This window comes from Spermophilus citellus (assembly GCF_964194105.1).
Source record: "Spermophilus citellus genome assembly, chromosome: 8".
NCBI classification, from domain to species: Eukaryota; Metazoa; Chordata; class Mammalia; order Rodentia; family Sciuridae; genus Spermophilus; species Spermophilus citellus.
The window spans coordinates 31,132,159-31,148,233 of NC_138189.1; the positions used below are offsets into that span (position 1 = coordinate 31,132,159).

Consider the following 16,075-nt stretch of genomic DNA (forward strand, 5'->3'; position numbering starts at 1 on the left):
GGGTGAACAAAACTCTTCCCCTTCTGTATGAGATGTTCAAGTGACATTTTAGCCCTGTTCTCTAGAACCTTGATAAATAGCAACAGTGCTCTTTACCACATTGCTTATAGTAAAAATAACCCAGTTGGTAAATTGCATCTAGAAGGAACTACAAATGAACCATAAACTGGGCTTTCTGCAATGCAATGACTCTTAGATTTGTGCATGTTACATGTGAGGATCCTCGAAATTATATCCATTGACTCATTCAACAAATATTGGCACCTTCTATGACAGGACTTCTAAATCAGGGCATCTGCCACAAATAACTTTTCATTCTGTTTTTTTTTTTGGTTTTTTTTTTTTTGGTTTTTTTTTTTTTGGTACCGAGGATTGAACCCAGGGGCAGTTACCTACAGAACCACATCCTTATCCCTTTTTAAAATATTTTATTTAGAGACGGGGACTCACTGAGTTGCTTAGGGCCTCATTAAATTGCTGAGGCTGCCTTTGAACTCACAGTCTTCCTGTTGTAGCCTCCTGAGCTGCTGGGATTACAGGCATGCGCCACCGTACCCAGCACACATAAATATCTTGACCCCTCTCATCTGCGGAGCCAAAGAGATTGGTGGGAACACCTAATGCTGCCCTGCAGGCCAGCTGTGGTTGTTGTCAGGTATATTTCTGAGTAAGCAGGCCCAAGGTAGTCTTGAGATTCCAAATGTGTAGTTGAACTTGAGAAAAAGGACACTTTGCACATTTATGCAAACAATCTTTACATTTTAGATAGAAAGTGAAATCTCCAATGCTCAAGAAGAACGTGAGACTCGACTCTTCCCGGCAGTGGATGATAAATGCCGTATTTTATGTCATGCCTTAACTGGTGATTTCCTCATCTATGGGACAGATGTATGTATTGTCTTTTTTAATATAGAGCATAGAGGATTTCTAATTTTTACTTTGTGACTTAGACTTTTTCCTACTTTTTTTCCTATATATTTTTCGGTATTGAATTCAATATAAGGAATGAAGTTATCTGTGATTAATCATACACTTTCGCAGAATGTAGATGGTATGATCTGCTAGTATAAGCGTCTTGTGGTTTTTAAGCAATTTCTTAATTTATGAAGTTGAAAGGGCAGACTTGGGATGATGCCATCACTAAAAGCAGGTGAAAAGCTGACAAGACAGAGAGGTGAATGAGAAATGACTTGGGACGGCTCTTCTCCAGGCTGCTTGCTCTGTCATGTCCCTGTCCAACTAAATTTGAGCCTCACCTCTGTGCCTGTGTGAATGTTGCAAAGTAGCCATAGTGTTATGGTGGAGCTCTTCCCCCCTGGGCCTGGACTTTTCTTTACAAGACGATTTTAAACTACAAATTCAATGGTGTCAGTAGAAAGCAAGCTATTCAGGTTATCTGTTTTTCTTCATTGGTGAACTTGGATAGTTTGTGTCTTTGAAGGAATGTGTCCATCTAAGTTATGGCATAAAATTATAATATTCCTTATTATTCTTTTAATAGTTGTAGATCTGTAGCAATATCACTCGTCTCATTTCTGATGATGTAATTTGTGTTTTTTTCCCCTGATTGATCTACCCAGAGGTTTATCAATTGTGTTGATCTTTTCAAATAAATAGCTTTTTTGGTTTTGTTTTTTGTTTTTTGGGGGTTTTTTTTGTTGTTTTTCTCTATTGTTTTCCTGTTTCCTCTTTCATTGATTTCTGCTCCATTATTTATCCTACTGATTTGAGTATTAATCTGTTCTTTTTTTAGTTTTTAGGACAGGAGTTGATTTCATTTACTTGAGATCATTCTTCTTTTCTAACATAAGCCCTTCAGTGGGAGGAAATTTCCCATATGTCCTACTTTAGCAGCATCCCCAAAATTTTAGTATATTGTATTTTTTTTGTTTTTATTCAGTTCAAAATCTTTAGAATTTCCCTTTTGATTTTTTATTTTATTCATGGGTTTTTTAATACTGTGTTGATAAATTTGCAGACAACTGAGATTTTTCCAGATGTCTTTCTGTTACTGAATTCTGATTTCATTCTATTATGGTTAGGGAATATAATTTGTCTGACAAATTATTTTAAATTTGTGAGACTTATTTTATGGTACAGAAAGTGATCCATTTGGTAAAAATTCCTTTTGTAACTGGAAGGAATATATATGCTATTCTAGAGATCGAGTTAGTTGATAACATTCAAGACTTCTGTATCCTTTCTGATTTTATATTTTTTATTCAATCAATTATTGAGAGCTACAATTGTGAATTTGACTATTTATCTCCTTGTATAAATGTTCTCTAAGTATTTTATGTATATTGAAGCTCTCTTGTTAGGCATCTAACCATTCTGGATTGTTTTGTTTTCTTGACAGATTAGCCACTTTATCATTTTGAAATGACCTTTTAAAATCTCTGGTAATAGTTTTGCTCTGAAATCTATTTTTCCTGATAGTAACACAGCCATTTCAGCCTTCCAGAATGTTATCCTGCTGTATCTTTTTCCATTTCTAACTTTTTTGTATCTTTATATGTAATCTATTTTCTTATAAGTAGCATATAGTTGGATCCCACAGTCAGACAGTCTCTCTGCCTTTTAGCTGGGAGTTTAGACTTTTAAGTATAATGAATTACCCACCTGTTTAGGTTTCAGTCTGTTGTCCTGCCATTTTCTACTTGTCCCATCTGTTTTTTGTCGACGTTTTCTTCCTCCTTTACCTTCCTTCAGACTCTGTATTTTTATTATTTTATATCATCTGGTGATTTATTAATTATAACCTTTGTTATCTGGGGTTTGGTCTATGCCTGTATTCGAGTGATGGTGTACCATGAAATGCTCCCCTCCAACCTCAGAGCCACTGCCACATGTCTTGCTTTAACAGTTCTTATAAACCCCTTAGTGCATTGTCTATTAGTTTTGTTTAAACAATCAGCTATCCTTTAAAGAGATTTAAGAAAGAAGTAGCTTAAATATTTATTCATGTGGTTGACATTTTTGGTGCTCTTCATTCCATGGTGTGAATCCATGTTTCCACTTGGTATCTTTTTCTTCTGCCTGAAGGTTTAACTTTATCAATATTCATCATACTGGTTTCCTGTCCATGAATTCTTTTAGCTTTGGACTGAAAATGTCCTTGTTTCACCTTTATTTATTTATTTATTTTTTTAAGATGTCTTCGCTGGGTGTAGAATTCTAGGCTGACCACTTCTTTCTTTCAGTACTGTTTCTGCCTCGCTGTCTTCTCACTTGCATTTTTTCCAACAAGAAATCTGTCATCTTGATCTTGTTCCTCTGTGTGCAGTGTTTTTTGCTCTGCTTTTACTATTTCATCTTAATCACTGCTTTTAAGCAATTTGATTGTAATGTGTCATGATGTTGTTTTCTTCCTTTTTCCTGAGCTTGAAATTGTTGACCTTCTTGAATCTGAGAGTTTACAGTTTTAATCAAACTTGGACCCTTTTAGCTATAATATCTTTAAATTTGTGCTGCCACTCTCTAATCGCAGGGATTCTACCTACATGTATATTGCGGTGCTAAAAGTGTCTCACAGATAAAACTCGTTACATTTTTAAATTCTCTTTCTTCTTTTTCATTTCTACTGCTGTATTTTCAAAATCACTAACCTTTGTTTTATCATATCTGAGCTGCCATTAATCTCATCCAATTGTTTTAAATTTTAAACATGGTAATTTTCATCCATAAAAAATCTATTTGGGTTTTTAAAATGTCTTCCATGTCTCCAATTAGCTTTGAAACACATGCTTTACAGTTATAATAATCTTTAATGATCTTATCCACTAATTCTAATATCTGGGTCCATTTTGGGTCAGTTCTGATTGATTGTTCTCATTATGGGTCATATTTTCCTATATGTCTGGTAATTTTACCTTTTGGGGTTCTGGATATATTTGTATTCCCCCAAATATTCTTGAACTTTGATGTGGGGCACAGTTAATTTATTTTAAAAGAGTTTGACTCATTTGAGTCTTGCTTTTATCATTTTTTAAAATAGTTTTTTAGTTGTCAGTGGACCTTTATTTTATTTATTTATTTATATGTGGGCTGAAAATTGAACCCAGTTCAGTGCCTTACACATGCTAGGCAAGCACTCTGCCACTGAGCTACAACCCCAACCCTTATCATTTGTTTTTGGCAGGTATGAAATAGTGCTCAGTTACAGCCAATTATCTCTCATTCCTGCAGCATGGCTTTCCTGAGTACTCTGAAATCTACAAGGCCCCTGTGGATTTTAAGTTTTTAGAGTGTGGCTGTTGGGAATAGTTTTCTGTGAGTCCAGTCACTGTTCACTTTGTTTCTTTTGGATGATTCTTTCCTGGCCTCAGTAATTTTCTCATATATGTGCACCTGAGTCAAGGTGGACCCTCTCCGTAGATCTCCAACTTCTCTTTCTCTTTGCAGCTTTGTCCTCTCTTGGACTCTACCCTGTCAACTCTAGCCGCCACCTTCTTCTCCCTGTGCTCTCAGCTCCATCTCCACAACTTGGAATCATGCTCCACCTGCAGCCCCAACCCCCTTGCCATGATTTGAAATCTCTCTGAAAGCAATAGCTGGAGCTGCCATAGGACTCGCCTTATTGCCCCCTCTCAGAGATCAATGTCCTTTGTTGCCTAATTTCAGCATCTTGAGAATGGTAGTTCCATGCACTTTGTTTATATATGTATTTAAAAAATACAAGTGGTTGTTTTGGATAGAAAAGAAAATCCAGTGTCTCACTCCATCTTGGCCTAAGTGAAGTCCAAGATGTTATCATGTATTTTTATTTCAATTAAACTTTTTTTATTTGAGATCCTTGCAAAATTAAATGCAGTTGTCAGAAATAAAGAGATCCTATGATCCTATGTACCTTCACCTAGGTTCCCCTGTGTACATTTATAGTCCAGTATCACAACCATGTTGAGATCCGTATAGTCAGAACAATTCTGTCACCACAGGGATCCCTTCTGTTACTGCTTTAGACCACACACATTTTCCTCCTAACCCCACCCATCCTTAACCCCTGGTAACAAATAATCTGTTCTCTATTTCTATAATTTTACCATTTCCATAGAAATCATATAATATGCAGCCTTTTCAGATTGGCTCTTTTTCACTCCATGTACTTCTCAGGAGATTCAGCCAGGTTGTATGTAGCAGCCATTTGCCTTTTTTATTGCCAAGTAGTGTTCCGAGGTATGTGAACCAGTATGTTCAACCTTTCACCCACTGAAGAGCTTCTGGATTGACTTCAAAGTGGGGTTTCTTTTTTGGGTGATGAATTGTTTTAAGTTGATTAAAGTATTGTACAACTCTGTAAACATGCCAAGAGTTGTACACTTTGAGAGGGTGAATTTCATGGTATATGAATTACATTTTCATAAAGCTACTAAAGAAAAAAATGAGTATAAGCACCTTTTAAACAGAAATAAGAATCAGTTGAGCATATCCATGTCTATTTTCTGGGCCCTCTACTCCATTCCGTTGACCTGTGTGGCGTCCCTCCATCTATACCACATAGTCTTGATTATCACAACTGTATATTTTTTAAAAATCTTTGAAATTGGGCAAACTAATTCCCACTTTATTCTTTATTTTCAAACTTGGTTCAGCTCATCTAGTTGTTTTGCCATTCCGTATAAATTTTAGAATAGTTTTGTATCTTCAAAGAAATCTTGTAGAGATTTTTATTAGAATGATGTTAAACCTATATAGTTGGGAAAATTAACATTTCTACTCTGGTGAGTCTTCTAATACATTATGAATATAGCGTTTTGTATTTAGTGTTTTGTAGTTTTCAGCATGAAAATCCTATGCATGTTTTGTTACATTTACACCCAGATATAGAAATGTAGATTATCCCTTATCCAAAATGTTTGAGACCAGAAAGAAATGTTTCAAGTTTTGTTTTGTTTTGTTTGTTTCACTGGGGATATTTACATAGATATCACTAGTTGAGCATCCCTAACCTGAAAATCTGAAATCTGAAGTACTCCAATGTCTGAAAACTTCTGAGTGTCATGTTGGCACACAGAAAATTTCAATTTCAGATTTTCAGATTAGGGATGTTCAGCCTTTATTGTGTTTTCAATTTTGAGATGTGCAAGTTCATTGCTAATATATAGAAATACAGTTGATTGTATCAGGTAAGGTTTTTATTTTGTTTTTATCTTAAAACTAATTTTCTAGTTTATTAATTAACAGAAAAAATATTTGAAAAACCACAATCTGAAAGTTTCTCTTCAGCAACAAGGGTATTTCAGCAAGTAAAAATACTATGAATTAATTATTTCATGTCATTAAAAGCATATGAATTAATAGAATATTGAGTCACTTGTGTATTCTCATTGCATTTATTTTTAGGGGTCTGTACACTGCATACATACTAAATATTGTTAGGCTTCTCCTTCATCAAAAATAATGATGCAGGCCGGGCATGGTGGTACACACTTGTAGTCCCAGCAGCTAGGGAGGCTGAGACGGGAGGATTGCCGAGTTCAAAGCCAGCCTTAGCAAAAAGCGAGGCGTTAAGCAACTCGGTAAGACCCTATCTCTAAATAAAATACAAAATAGGCCTGGGGATGTGGCTCAGTAATTGAGTGCCCCTGAGTTCAATCCCTGGTACAAAAAATAATAATAATAATAATAATAATAATAATAATACTCTAAAAATTAGGAAGTGTATTTAACTTGAACATGGAAAGTCAGTGTTTCCTTGACCACCCCTTATATTTCCATAACTGGATTTTTTTTTTTAGACTGGCGTCATTCAATATTTCTATATTGAAGACTGGCAATATGTTAATGATTATCGACATCCTGTTGGTGTGAAAAAGATTTTTCCTGACCCAAATGGGACCAAATTAATTTTCATTGATGAAAAAAGTGATGGATTTGTTTACTGTCCAGTAAGTCTAGAAATTTTTTGAATGTTTGTTTAAATAAATGGAATATAAGAAAAAGGTGTTATTAAAGTAGAGCTCATGTAAAATTTTCCTACACAGTATCAAAGATTGTGCTACTTGCTATCACCTAACATGTTGTTACATTCATACAACTTTTAACCTTGTTACTGCACGGTATTATCATTACAGTCTACCTTCCTGCACATGAGTTTTCTCTCTAGATGTGCAGGAAGCCTCAGAAGGCAGAGGCTATACCCTGTCCTTTCTGCCCATCTTAGTTGATTTAAAAGTTGTTTCTTAAAAATGGATGGACCTATCCAAGAAGTCAGTTACTCCTATTTTTGGACATCCTTCACATTTTTGAAAATAGATTTAGAAAGAGGAAATGTGCTTTATGACCATTACCATACTAGGGCTTTTCATTTATTTTTGACTCACCCTTAATGGTTTCCCATGCACTGGGTCCCGGCTCAAACCTCACAGAGGCTCCTGGACCCACCTTAATGTGGCTCCCAGATGTCTGTTCTGCCTAGTGTCTGCCCAGTGAAGGCGGCTTTCGATCCCTTCCGTACCTGCCTTGGTATGAAGATTTCATTCCTCCTCCCTCCTTCCTTCCTTTCTTCCTTTCTTCTCCTCTCTTCTCTTCTCCTTTTCCTTTTCTTTTCCTTTCTTTGAAAAAATATAACAAGAAGCCTGGATTATTTATGCCAGATTCCCATTGTGGACTTCTCACTCAACCCATTCTCCTCCCGTCCCATAACAAAGGAGGAAGAATGACATAAACCTAAAGAGAACATCCTGTTCCCTCCACTTAACTGGCACAGCTTCCCCTGGTAACCAGGTGCCAATCAGAGCTGCCTCCCGCCACGCCGTCCCCATGGGTTCACCCACTGTTTGACAGGGCATCTGGAGGTGGGAGGACCAGTGTCTATCAGGAGGTCAGGTCAGTGCCTGGTGATGACTGCTAGGGAACCGGTGGAGAGTAAGAACAACCATAAATAAGTGGATACCATTTATCGTTTTCCTTTCATGGTTCTCTTTTCCTTGATCATTTCTGTGAAAGAGCTGAGTAACTGGATTCCCAGTTTCCCTATATTTCTAGATGGAGATGGTTCTAACACTCTGTGGGGTCATTGGATGACAACTAAATGGGATGATGTGTGTAGGGTTTTGTACATGATAGGTGCTACACAAATGGCTACACTTGAAAAAAAAAAAATCCTGTATCCTCCACCTGCTATGCTCATCCATATAAACTGAGCCTTGGTGTAACCTGGAAGTTAGAAGCCTAGACTCTGGAGCAGGCTGGGGTTCAAACCCTGGCTCTTCAACTAATTAGCTGTGTGACTTTGGGCTGATTATTCTGTGCCTGAGTTTCCTCATCTGAAAAGTGGGGCTAATTACAGTACCTGTCTTGGAGAGAATAATGTTACAATTAAATGAGTTTACACATATAGGTATATAATTATAAGTAGACAATATAGTACCTTTTAGTAGTACTGTCAAATTGGAATTTAGTGTGAACCACATAGAGAATTTTTAATTTTCTACTAGCCAGATTTTTAAAAAAGATAAAAAGAAATAAATGGAAATTTTTTTTTTGCAAAGCAGGGGATCAAAACATGAAATTAATTTTCATGTATTTAATATAACCTAACAGGGGCTGGGGATGTAGCTCAAGCCGTAGCGTGCTTGCCTGGCATGCGTGCGGCCCGGGTTGGATCCTCAGCACCACATACCAACAAAGATGTTGTGTCCGCTGAGAACTAAAAAATAAAAAAAATATATATTAAAAGTTCTCTCTCTCTCTCTCTCTCTCTCTCTCTCTCTCTCTCTCTCTCTCTCTCTCTCTCTCCTCTCTCACTCTCTCTTAAAAAAAAAATAACCTTACATTATTATTTCAATATGTAGCTAAACATAAAATTATTAATGAAATGCTTTACATTTCTTTTTTGCTTTGAGGCCTAGTATGTGTTGATTGGTTTAGACACATTTGAGTGCTCAATAGCTTTAGATGGATATGTTATCTAGGCCCAGGTTAGAGGCTACTTGAGTTCTGACTGGGTTTAGTTGCCTGCCCACATCAGAGAAAAGAGAAAGCTATATAAAAAGGAAAAATGAATTAATTGCAGTTTGGCCCAAACTAGGAAGACCTACTTTCCTCATGCTACAGAAATGTCACAATTGGTAGGAACAAAAAGCCAGGAAATATGCATATGTAGATTCAGCCAGGCTGTGCTAGCCAGAATTAGATTGCAGTTCCTGTTTTCTGCTTTTCACCAGGGCTTTGGGGGTGGTTTCATCTCCCCCATTCTCAGCATGAGATGATGGACTGTAGAAAGCTGAGGGGAGGAAATGCTTGAACAGATTAGTAGGAAATGGCTAAGAAAAACAATTTGGAGCTTCTGATTTTAAATGGGCCCATTACAGATAATATAATAGCAACTATCATATCATATAACGCAGCTCTGTAGTATCAGTTAATTATTTGGAAGAATCATAAATATCATTCTCATTTTGAGAGAAGATGGACTAGGAAGAACACACGGTTCTCCATTTAAGATGTTTAAGTTCACAGAAATTATGTGGATTTTAAATGTTTATGTCATTATAGTATTATATTTATAGATTTTTGAAATAAAACATCTCCAGTGTAATTTTTGTAAATTTCAAATCGTGCATGAATTAACTTCTGTTTCTTAACACCCGTGTTATTTACTACCCATTATTATTTAAAGGTTCCTGGGGTTATAGCCTAGTATGTGTGAGGCCCTGGGTTCTATCACCAACAACACACACGCGTGCACACACACACACACACACACACACACGTCTGGAAACAGGTGTGTTTGTGGTGTAAACTTCTGCCATCTTGAGCAGCTTCTATATGTTATTCTTAACCTGAAGCTACTGTTTTTAGACTTGTAGTTTCCTATAAATTCCCCCATAGTTTAGATCAAACCCTTGATTTGCCAAATATCTGCAGTTTTTCCAAGTCTGATGTGGTATAGGACTAGGAAGAGGAACTTCCCTTCCTGCTGTGGTTGGAGTAACTTTGGGTCCAGTGGGGGTTGGGAAGCTCTGCCAGTTAAGGCTGTAGACAGGCTCCTGCCAAGGCAAATGATAATGATCTAAACACAGACGTGGGCAAATCTATAAACCCTATTTTGTAGGTTAATGATGCTACCTATGAGATTCCAGATTTCTCACCAACCATTAAAGGTGTTCTTTGGGAAAACTGGCCGATGGATAAAGGCGTATTTATTGCTTATGATGATGATAAAGTATACACTTATGTCTTTCATAAGGACACCATACAAGGTACTGAATCACTTTTTTGTACGTTCATTGGTAAATCAATTTCCATTGCAAAGAAATTAAAATCTCCCTTTCTGATGTTTGTGCTAAGTATTCACTTTTGTCATTAAGAGGTCTGCTTTATGATATAGGATCCAAGGTTATTTTGGCTGGTAGCACCAAAGTTCCCTTCTCTCATAAACCTCTGATGTTGTACAATGGTGAGCTGACCTGCCAGACAGAGAGTGGAAAAATCAACAGCATCTTTCTCAGCACCCACGGCTTCCTCCACAGTTTAAAAGACAAGCCGCCTAACGAACTGAGACAAATGTTGGCCCAGACTTTAATGCTCAAAAGGTAGGGTTGCAGACACTTGGCTTGGAGCTTCTCACATGCTTTTATGATTTTTCAAGGTCAAACCCAATTCAGTAGATATGTATAACACTACCGGCTTACTTCACAAGGCTGTTATGAGGCTCAGATAAAATAATGAATAGAAAAATATATATAAATTCCAAGGAAGTACCACTATCGGATGTTATAGCTAAAAGTATTGTTTACAAGAAAAACCCTTCAGAATAACAAAGTTTCTAAGGATCTATGTAGCCCAGGTGTTATGAAATTCTAATAAACTGAATTATTTCGACAATATCGACTTTATCATAATGAAGTCTGACTTTGCTTTGCTCCAAGATTTCCTTTTCCTGCTGTTTTCTTTTATGTCTTGGGACCACTGTGAATTCTTTGGTGGTTCTGATTCTTCTAACTATCTCTGAAGTGGTGCTATTTTTAGCATCCCCATGAGCTCCTTTATTGTCTTCTCACTCTGTTTCTCCTGAGCAAATCATCTCTACTTCCAAAGCATCGATATAGTCCATGTGAGGCTGACGTCAAAATCTGTCTTCATCTTAAACCTGTGTTTACAACTAACTGCTTTCAGAACTCCACAAGCTCCTCAAACTTGCCTGCCTAACACAGAGCTCTCCTTCTTCCCCCATCCCTGTCTTGATCAACTTGTCCAATACACACACACGAGCACCTCGACTTCAAGATCATTTTCTCCTCTTGTTCTCCTATGTCTTCATTCAGATACTGACTTGGAACGATGTATAGTATGACCACTTGCTAACTGGTCTCTTTCCAGATAGCCTCATGAAGATCTGTTCTGTTTTCACACAGTTTTCTTTTCTTTTTTCTTTTTTTAGTTGTTGATGGACCTTTATTTTATTTATTTGTATGTGGTGCTGAGAATCGAACCCAGTGCCTCACGCATGCTAGGCAAGCACTCTACCACTGAGCCACAACCCCAGCCCCTTCACACAGTTTTAAAAATATGAATCGGATCCTCTCGTTCCTCTGTTCAAGATCTTTCAGTGGGCATGGCTGTGTAGCTCAGTGGTAGAGCACTTGCCTAGCATGCACAAAGGTCCCATGTTCAAATCCAAGCATGAAAAGAGAGAGAGAGAGAGAGACTGACTGACTCTGACTAAACTGTAAAATTTAAAAAAAAAAAAAATTCAGTTGACTTAACAATTGTCTATAGGAAAAAAATCCGAATTCCTCAGGGATCCCAGTATGGCACAGTCAGCTCTTGATTTAATCCGAGCCACAACTGATTCAACTGGCCCCACTCAGCTCCCTCTCTGTTCCACTAGCAGCTTAAATTAATTATTTTTCATGCTTCTTCCTGGAATGCCCTTCCCCCATCTCTGGAGGACAAAACTCATCATTCTTTAGCCACCAGGCAGCCATCTCCTCCAGGAAGCCTTCCCTGACTCCCCCCCCACCATGAAGTCCCAGCTGGGGGTTTTGTGGCATGTTGCCTCAGGGCCAGGATGAAGTGCCTCTAGTGCTTCAGAACATTTCACTACTTACCACCGCTGTGTGACTTGAGCCAGTCTCTAACGCGCCTAAGCTCACTTCTTCATCAGTAAAGGAGAAGTAACAATTTGTAGTGGGTGAGGTTGTCGGGGTGGTATATTAGAATGTGTGCAAACAGCACAAAGAGTCACGTACCCAGAGCACTTGGTTCCCTCTGTCGCACCGTGTGGAGCTCATTTGTTCACTTCCCTGTCTCTTCCTCCTTCCCCAGTCATAGCTGTCCTAAGGGCAGTGACTGTGTGTTTGACCTTGTATCTTGGTTCTAAGCACAGTTCCTGGCACATAGCACAGAGGTGCTCAGTAAATGTGTGCTGGATAGAAAAATGGATGGGCGGGCAGGTGGATGGCTGAGTAGGTGGGTGCGTGTGAGGTTTTCACTGCGACAGATTCTGTGAAGTTGAATTGGCATGTGTGTTCATGTTTTAAGCCAGAGATCAGCAAACGTTTTCTGCTATGGGCCAAATGGTAAATATTTCAGGCTTAAGGGCCACAGGGTCCCAGTCACAGCTGCTCAGCTGACTCTTGGAGCACAGAAGCATCCAGAGAGAGTCCAGACAGAGCAGACTACTAAGTCACCCTGTTTCACTCAGACTTTACACCAAAAGCTAAAAGCAGATTGGACTTATCCTTTTGGATAAGACCCGTTTTCACCTTCTAAATTTATAGGACTTTATTAGGTTTAAGTGTAAATAAAAACAATTTTCATCTATCTGTGAAATAAAAGTACAAAAAAAAAAGAATTAGTTTAGTTAATTGAGGCAGAAGGGCTAGTTACAGAGAGTAGATTCAAATTAATTTTTAAAAAGGCAAGGGAAAACATTTGTCATACAAAAGAAGAAAGTCTATATATTTTTTCATTAACAAGTGACAATTATAGGTTAAAAAAATTTTTTGCAAAGTTTATTTAGCACATGATAATAGATCATATGTAATCTGCAAATTGCCAAATAGGTGGCAGTGGCGCTCTCCAATTAAGTGTGTATACTCAAATCCCAGGTTTGCTGATGCTTGGGACATATGCAAGATTCTGAATGATCATGCTGCCTGGAATGATTTGGCCAAAGCTTGCCTGCATCACATGGAAGTGGAGTTTGCAATCCGGGTTTATCGGGCAATTGGAAACGTCGGCTTAGTGATGTCCCTAGAAGAAATAAAGGTATACAGCATTTTATGAGAATTATCAGATTAAGATTTAAATGCTATTTCTTCAAATATTTTACTTCCTTAAGTTAATGTTACCTAACTCATAAACAAGCAAATAGAACATTGCCACTTCCTACTGAGCACAGTCTTTTTAAAAATGGAGTTAAACCTCTGTATTTCTTCTTATCAAAACTGCTTTTCTTTGCAGGGAATAGAGGACTACAATCTTTTGGCAGGACATCTTGCCATGTTTATGAATGACTTCAACCTGGCTCAGGACCTGTACCTTGCATCCAGCTGTCCTGTGGCTGCCCTAGAGGTATGGCTTTAAATAAGGAGGGAAAGAATGTGCGGAGAAGGGGGTCTCCCCTTTTTTCTGGTTAAAACTTCTTAGTTCCAGACACCATATGCCTTCCCCCTCCTAAAATGTAAACATTTAAGCTTTTAAGAATCCCTGAGTAGCCAGGCACAGTGGTGCATGCCTGTAATCCCAGCAACTCGGGAGGCTGAGACAGGAATATCACAAGTTGGAGGCCAGCCTCAAGCAATTTAGCAAGGCCCTAAGCAACTTAGTGAGACCCTGTCTCAAAAAACAAAAAGGGCTGGAGGATGTGAGTAAGAGGTAAAGCACCTGTGGGTTCAAGCCCCAACACACACACACACACACACACACACACACACACACACACACCAAAAAAAAAAATCCCAAAGTACCATTAGCTTGAAAATATTTTCATTCTTCAGCATAAAAGGCATGGTATTATAACATTACTAAATAATTTAAAGTCTAAATGTACCCAAAGAAAACAGATTGTATAACTTACAAAAATATTTGCAAAGAAAAATAGCTGCCATTTCTTGAATGCTCACAGGTGCCAGGCAGTTTTCTAAGCACTTGACATTTATTAGCTCATTTAACTCTCACAAAAATCCTATAAGATGGTACTATTATTTTTTCTATTTTCTGCCTGAGAAAACTAAGGCACATTTATCTTTTATCTGTTTATGAAATTCTCTTATGTATCGAGAGTTGTAGGAGAGGAATTGGAATAGAATGAAGGACCAAGTTCAAGGACAGAGTGGAAGAAGACATAACAATATAGAAAAGTGATCAAGAGCACAGACTCGAGAGTAGAACACTTCTGGGCTCAAATCCCAGCTCTGTATGACCTTGGATGAATTATTGAACCTTTTCAGCCCCAGGTCCCTCTTCTTTAGAGTAAGGATAACTGTATCCAGCCCACAGGATACTTGTAAAATATCTTCAAAGAGAATTAGATCTTTTAGCACAGTGACGGATCAGTAGACATAAAATAGTAGTTATTGTAATTATTAATGTTCTTCCAGCCCAAAGCAGCATTTCTACAACTATATAAAAGGAGTAGTTTTGAAAATATATTTGTTACTAATTTCACAGATTTTCTTTTTCATATTGTTGTTCTACAGCAAATTTTCATTTTCTTTTATGCAATGCTGGGATCCAACCCAGGGCCTTCTACATGCTTGGCAGGCACTCTACCACTGAGCCACATCCTCAGCCCTAAATTTTTATTTGCACTTTACATTGATGTTTCATTTTTATTTTTACAGCAAATTTTCATTTTTGTTTTCATTATAAGTAAACTAAATTCATTCTTTTTAAGAAAAAAAAAAACTAAGGTTATTTTACCCTATTATTTGAGATAACTGGGGACACCCTGAGAAATTTTCAAAGCTTGGATGGGTACTGACTTAAGTAAGAATGTGACTATAGTGAGTAAAGGCAGTGCCGTCATCTTGGCTCCTCTGAATTTACCTGTGGAAAACCTGTGCCCCTAGCTTTGTCAAGGATTTGAGGGATGGCTTCAGAATGAGGGGTAATTGCAGTCTGTTATTCTTTAACTTCATTCTGAGTGGTAAGTTAGCCAGTGGAGAGGGCAAAGGCAGAGCCCTACTACTGACTCTGTTATGAACTGGCCTTGTAGCCTGTGTCAAAACTAGCCTCTCTTTGTCTCAGAGTCTGGATCTCTAAAATGACAAGTTCATTGTGAAAGGGTAGAAGTGAAAAGTAAAATAAGCTAATGCCTTAGACCAGTGTCTGGCAAAGAATAACACTTGAAAAATGTTAGCTATTCTTAATTCTTCATAAAGTGTACATAGGGCGAGGAACAAACTTGAAAAGATTCTGTAATGATAAATTTGTATTTGGAATTGTCTAACTGACCACAGGAACCACAGACACTGGTAAAAGATAAAAGAAACCAGGAAGGAAGAAAGTTTACATTTTACTTATGTTTTCTGTTATTTCTGTTGTTATGTAGCTTGAAATTATCTAATAAAATAACATTAATTCCTATAGTAAAGTGTTTCCCAACTTTTTTGTCATTGCCCCTCAAAGATGAAAAATTAAATTTAATTGACTGCATTAATTTTTATTGGTACATTATGATCATACATAATAGTGGGATTCATTATGCCATACTCAAACACATGTATAGCATAATTTGATCAATCTCATTCCTCAGTACCTTCCATTTCTATCCACTCCTCCCTCCCCAATCCATGTACTCTACTGATCTCCCTTCTATTATCATTTTTCAACTAGTGCATTATAATTATATATATATATATATATATATATATATATATATATATATATATAATTTTAATTTACCCCTACTGAGAAAAATACTAAGGAATAAGGTTTTTTTAGGTAGGATTGAGTATGGGGAGGGCCACAAACCACTGTAATAGCTAAATTTAGGGCTCTGTTACCACCATTGAGACTGTAGAAAGTACTAGTTATCCTTGTAAATGCCAAGTTTTACTGTTAAAAAAAAAAACAAAAAAAACCTTTTTTTTGAAATTACTTTTATTAAAACTGGCACTAT

The 16,075-nt window shown here is 37.4% G+C and overlaps 2 protein-coding genes across 8 annotated transcripts in view; one reads left to right on the plus strand and one right to left on the minus strand.

Moving 5' to 3' along the window:
* WDR19 (WD repeat domain 19) overlaps nucleotides 1–16,075 on the plus strand; it is a 73,301-nt gene that overhangs the window by 23,574 nt on the left and 33,652 nt on the right. For all 7 annotated transcript variants that reach the window (XR_014023220.1, XR_014023221.1, XM_081303563.1 and 4 more), the window contains 6 exons: nucleotides 766–888; nucleotides 6,738–6,887; nucleotides 10,058–10,205; nucleotides 10,334–10,538; nucleotides 13,059–13,218; nucleotides 13,414–13,524. Coding sequence is in view for 5 of the 7 variants with exons in the window: in XM_081303563.1 (XP_081159689.1) it covers nucleotides 766–888; nucleotides 6,738–6,887; nucleotides 10,058–10,205; nucleotides 10,334–10,538; nucleotides 13,059–13,218; nucleotides 13,414–13,524 (897 nt within the window). In the remaining 2 variants the exon portion in view is untranslated. The remainder of the gene's footprint in view (nucleotides 1–765; nucleotides 889–6,737; nucleotides 6,888–10,057; nucleotides 10,206–10,333; nucleotides 10,539–13,058; nucleotides 13,219–13,413; nucleotides 13,525–16,075) is intronic.
* The window catches only part of RFC1 (replication factor C subunit 1), a 115,291-nt gene continuing 112,151 nt past the window's right edge, over nucleotides 12,936–16,075 (minus strand). Inside the window, exon 26 of the transcript XR_014023223.1 lies at nucleotides 12,936–13,203. The gene's annotated coding sequence lies outside the window, so the exon portion shown is untranslated. The remainder of the gene's footprint in view (nucleotides 13,204–16,075) is intronic.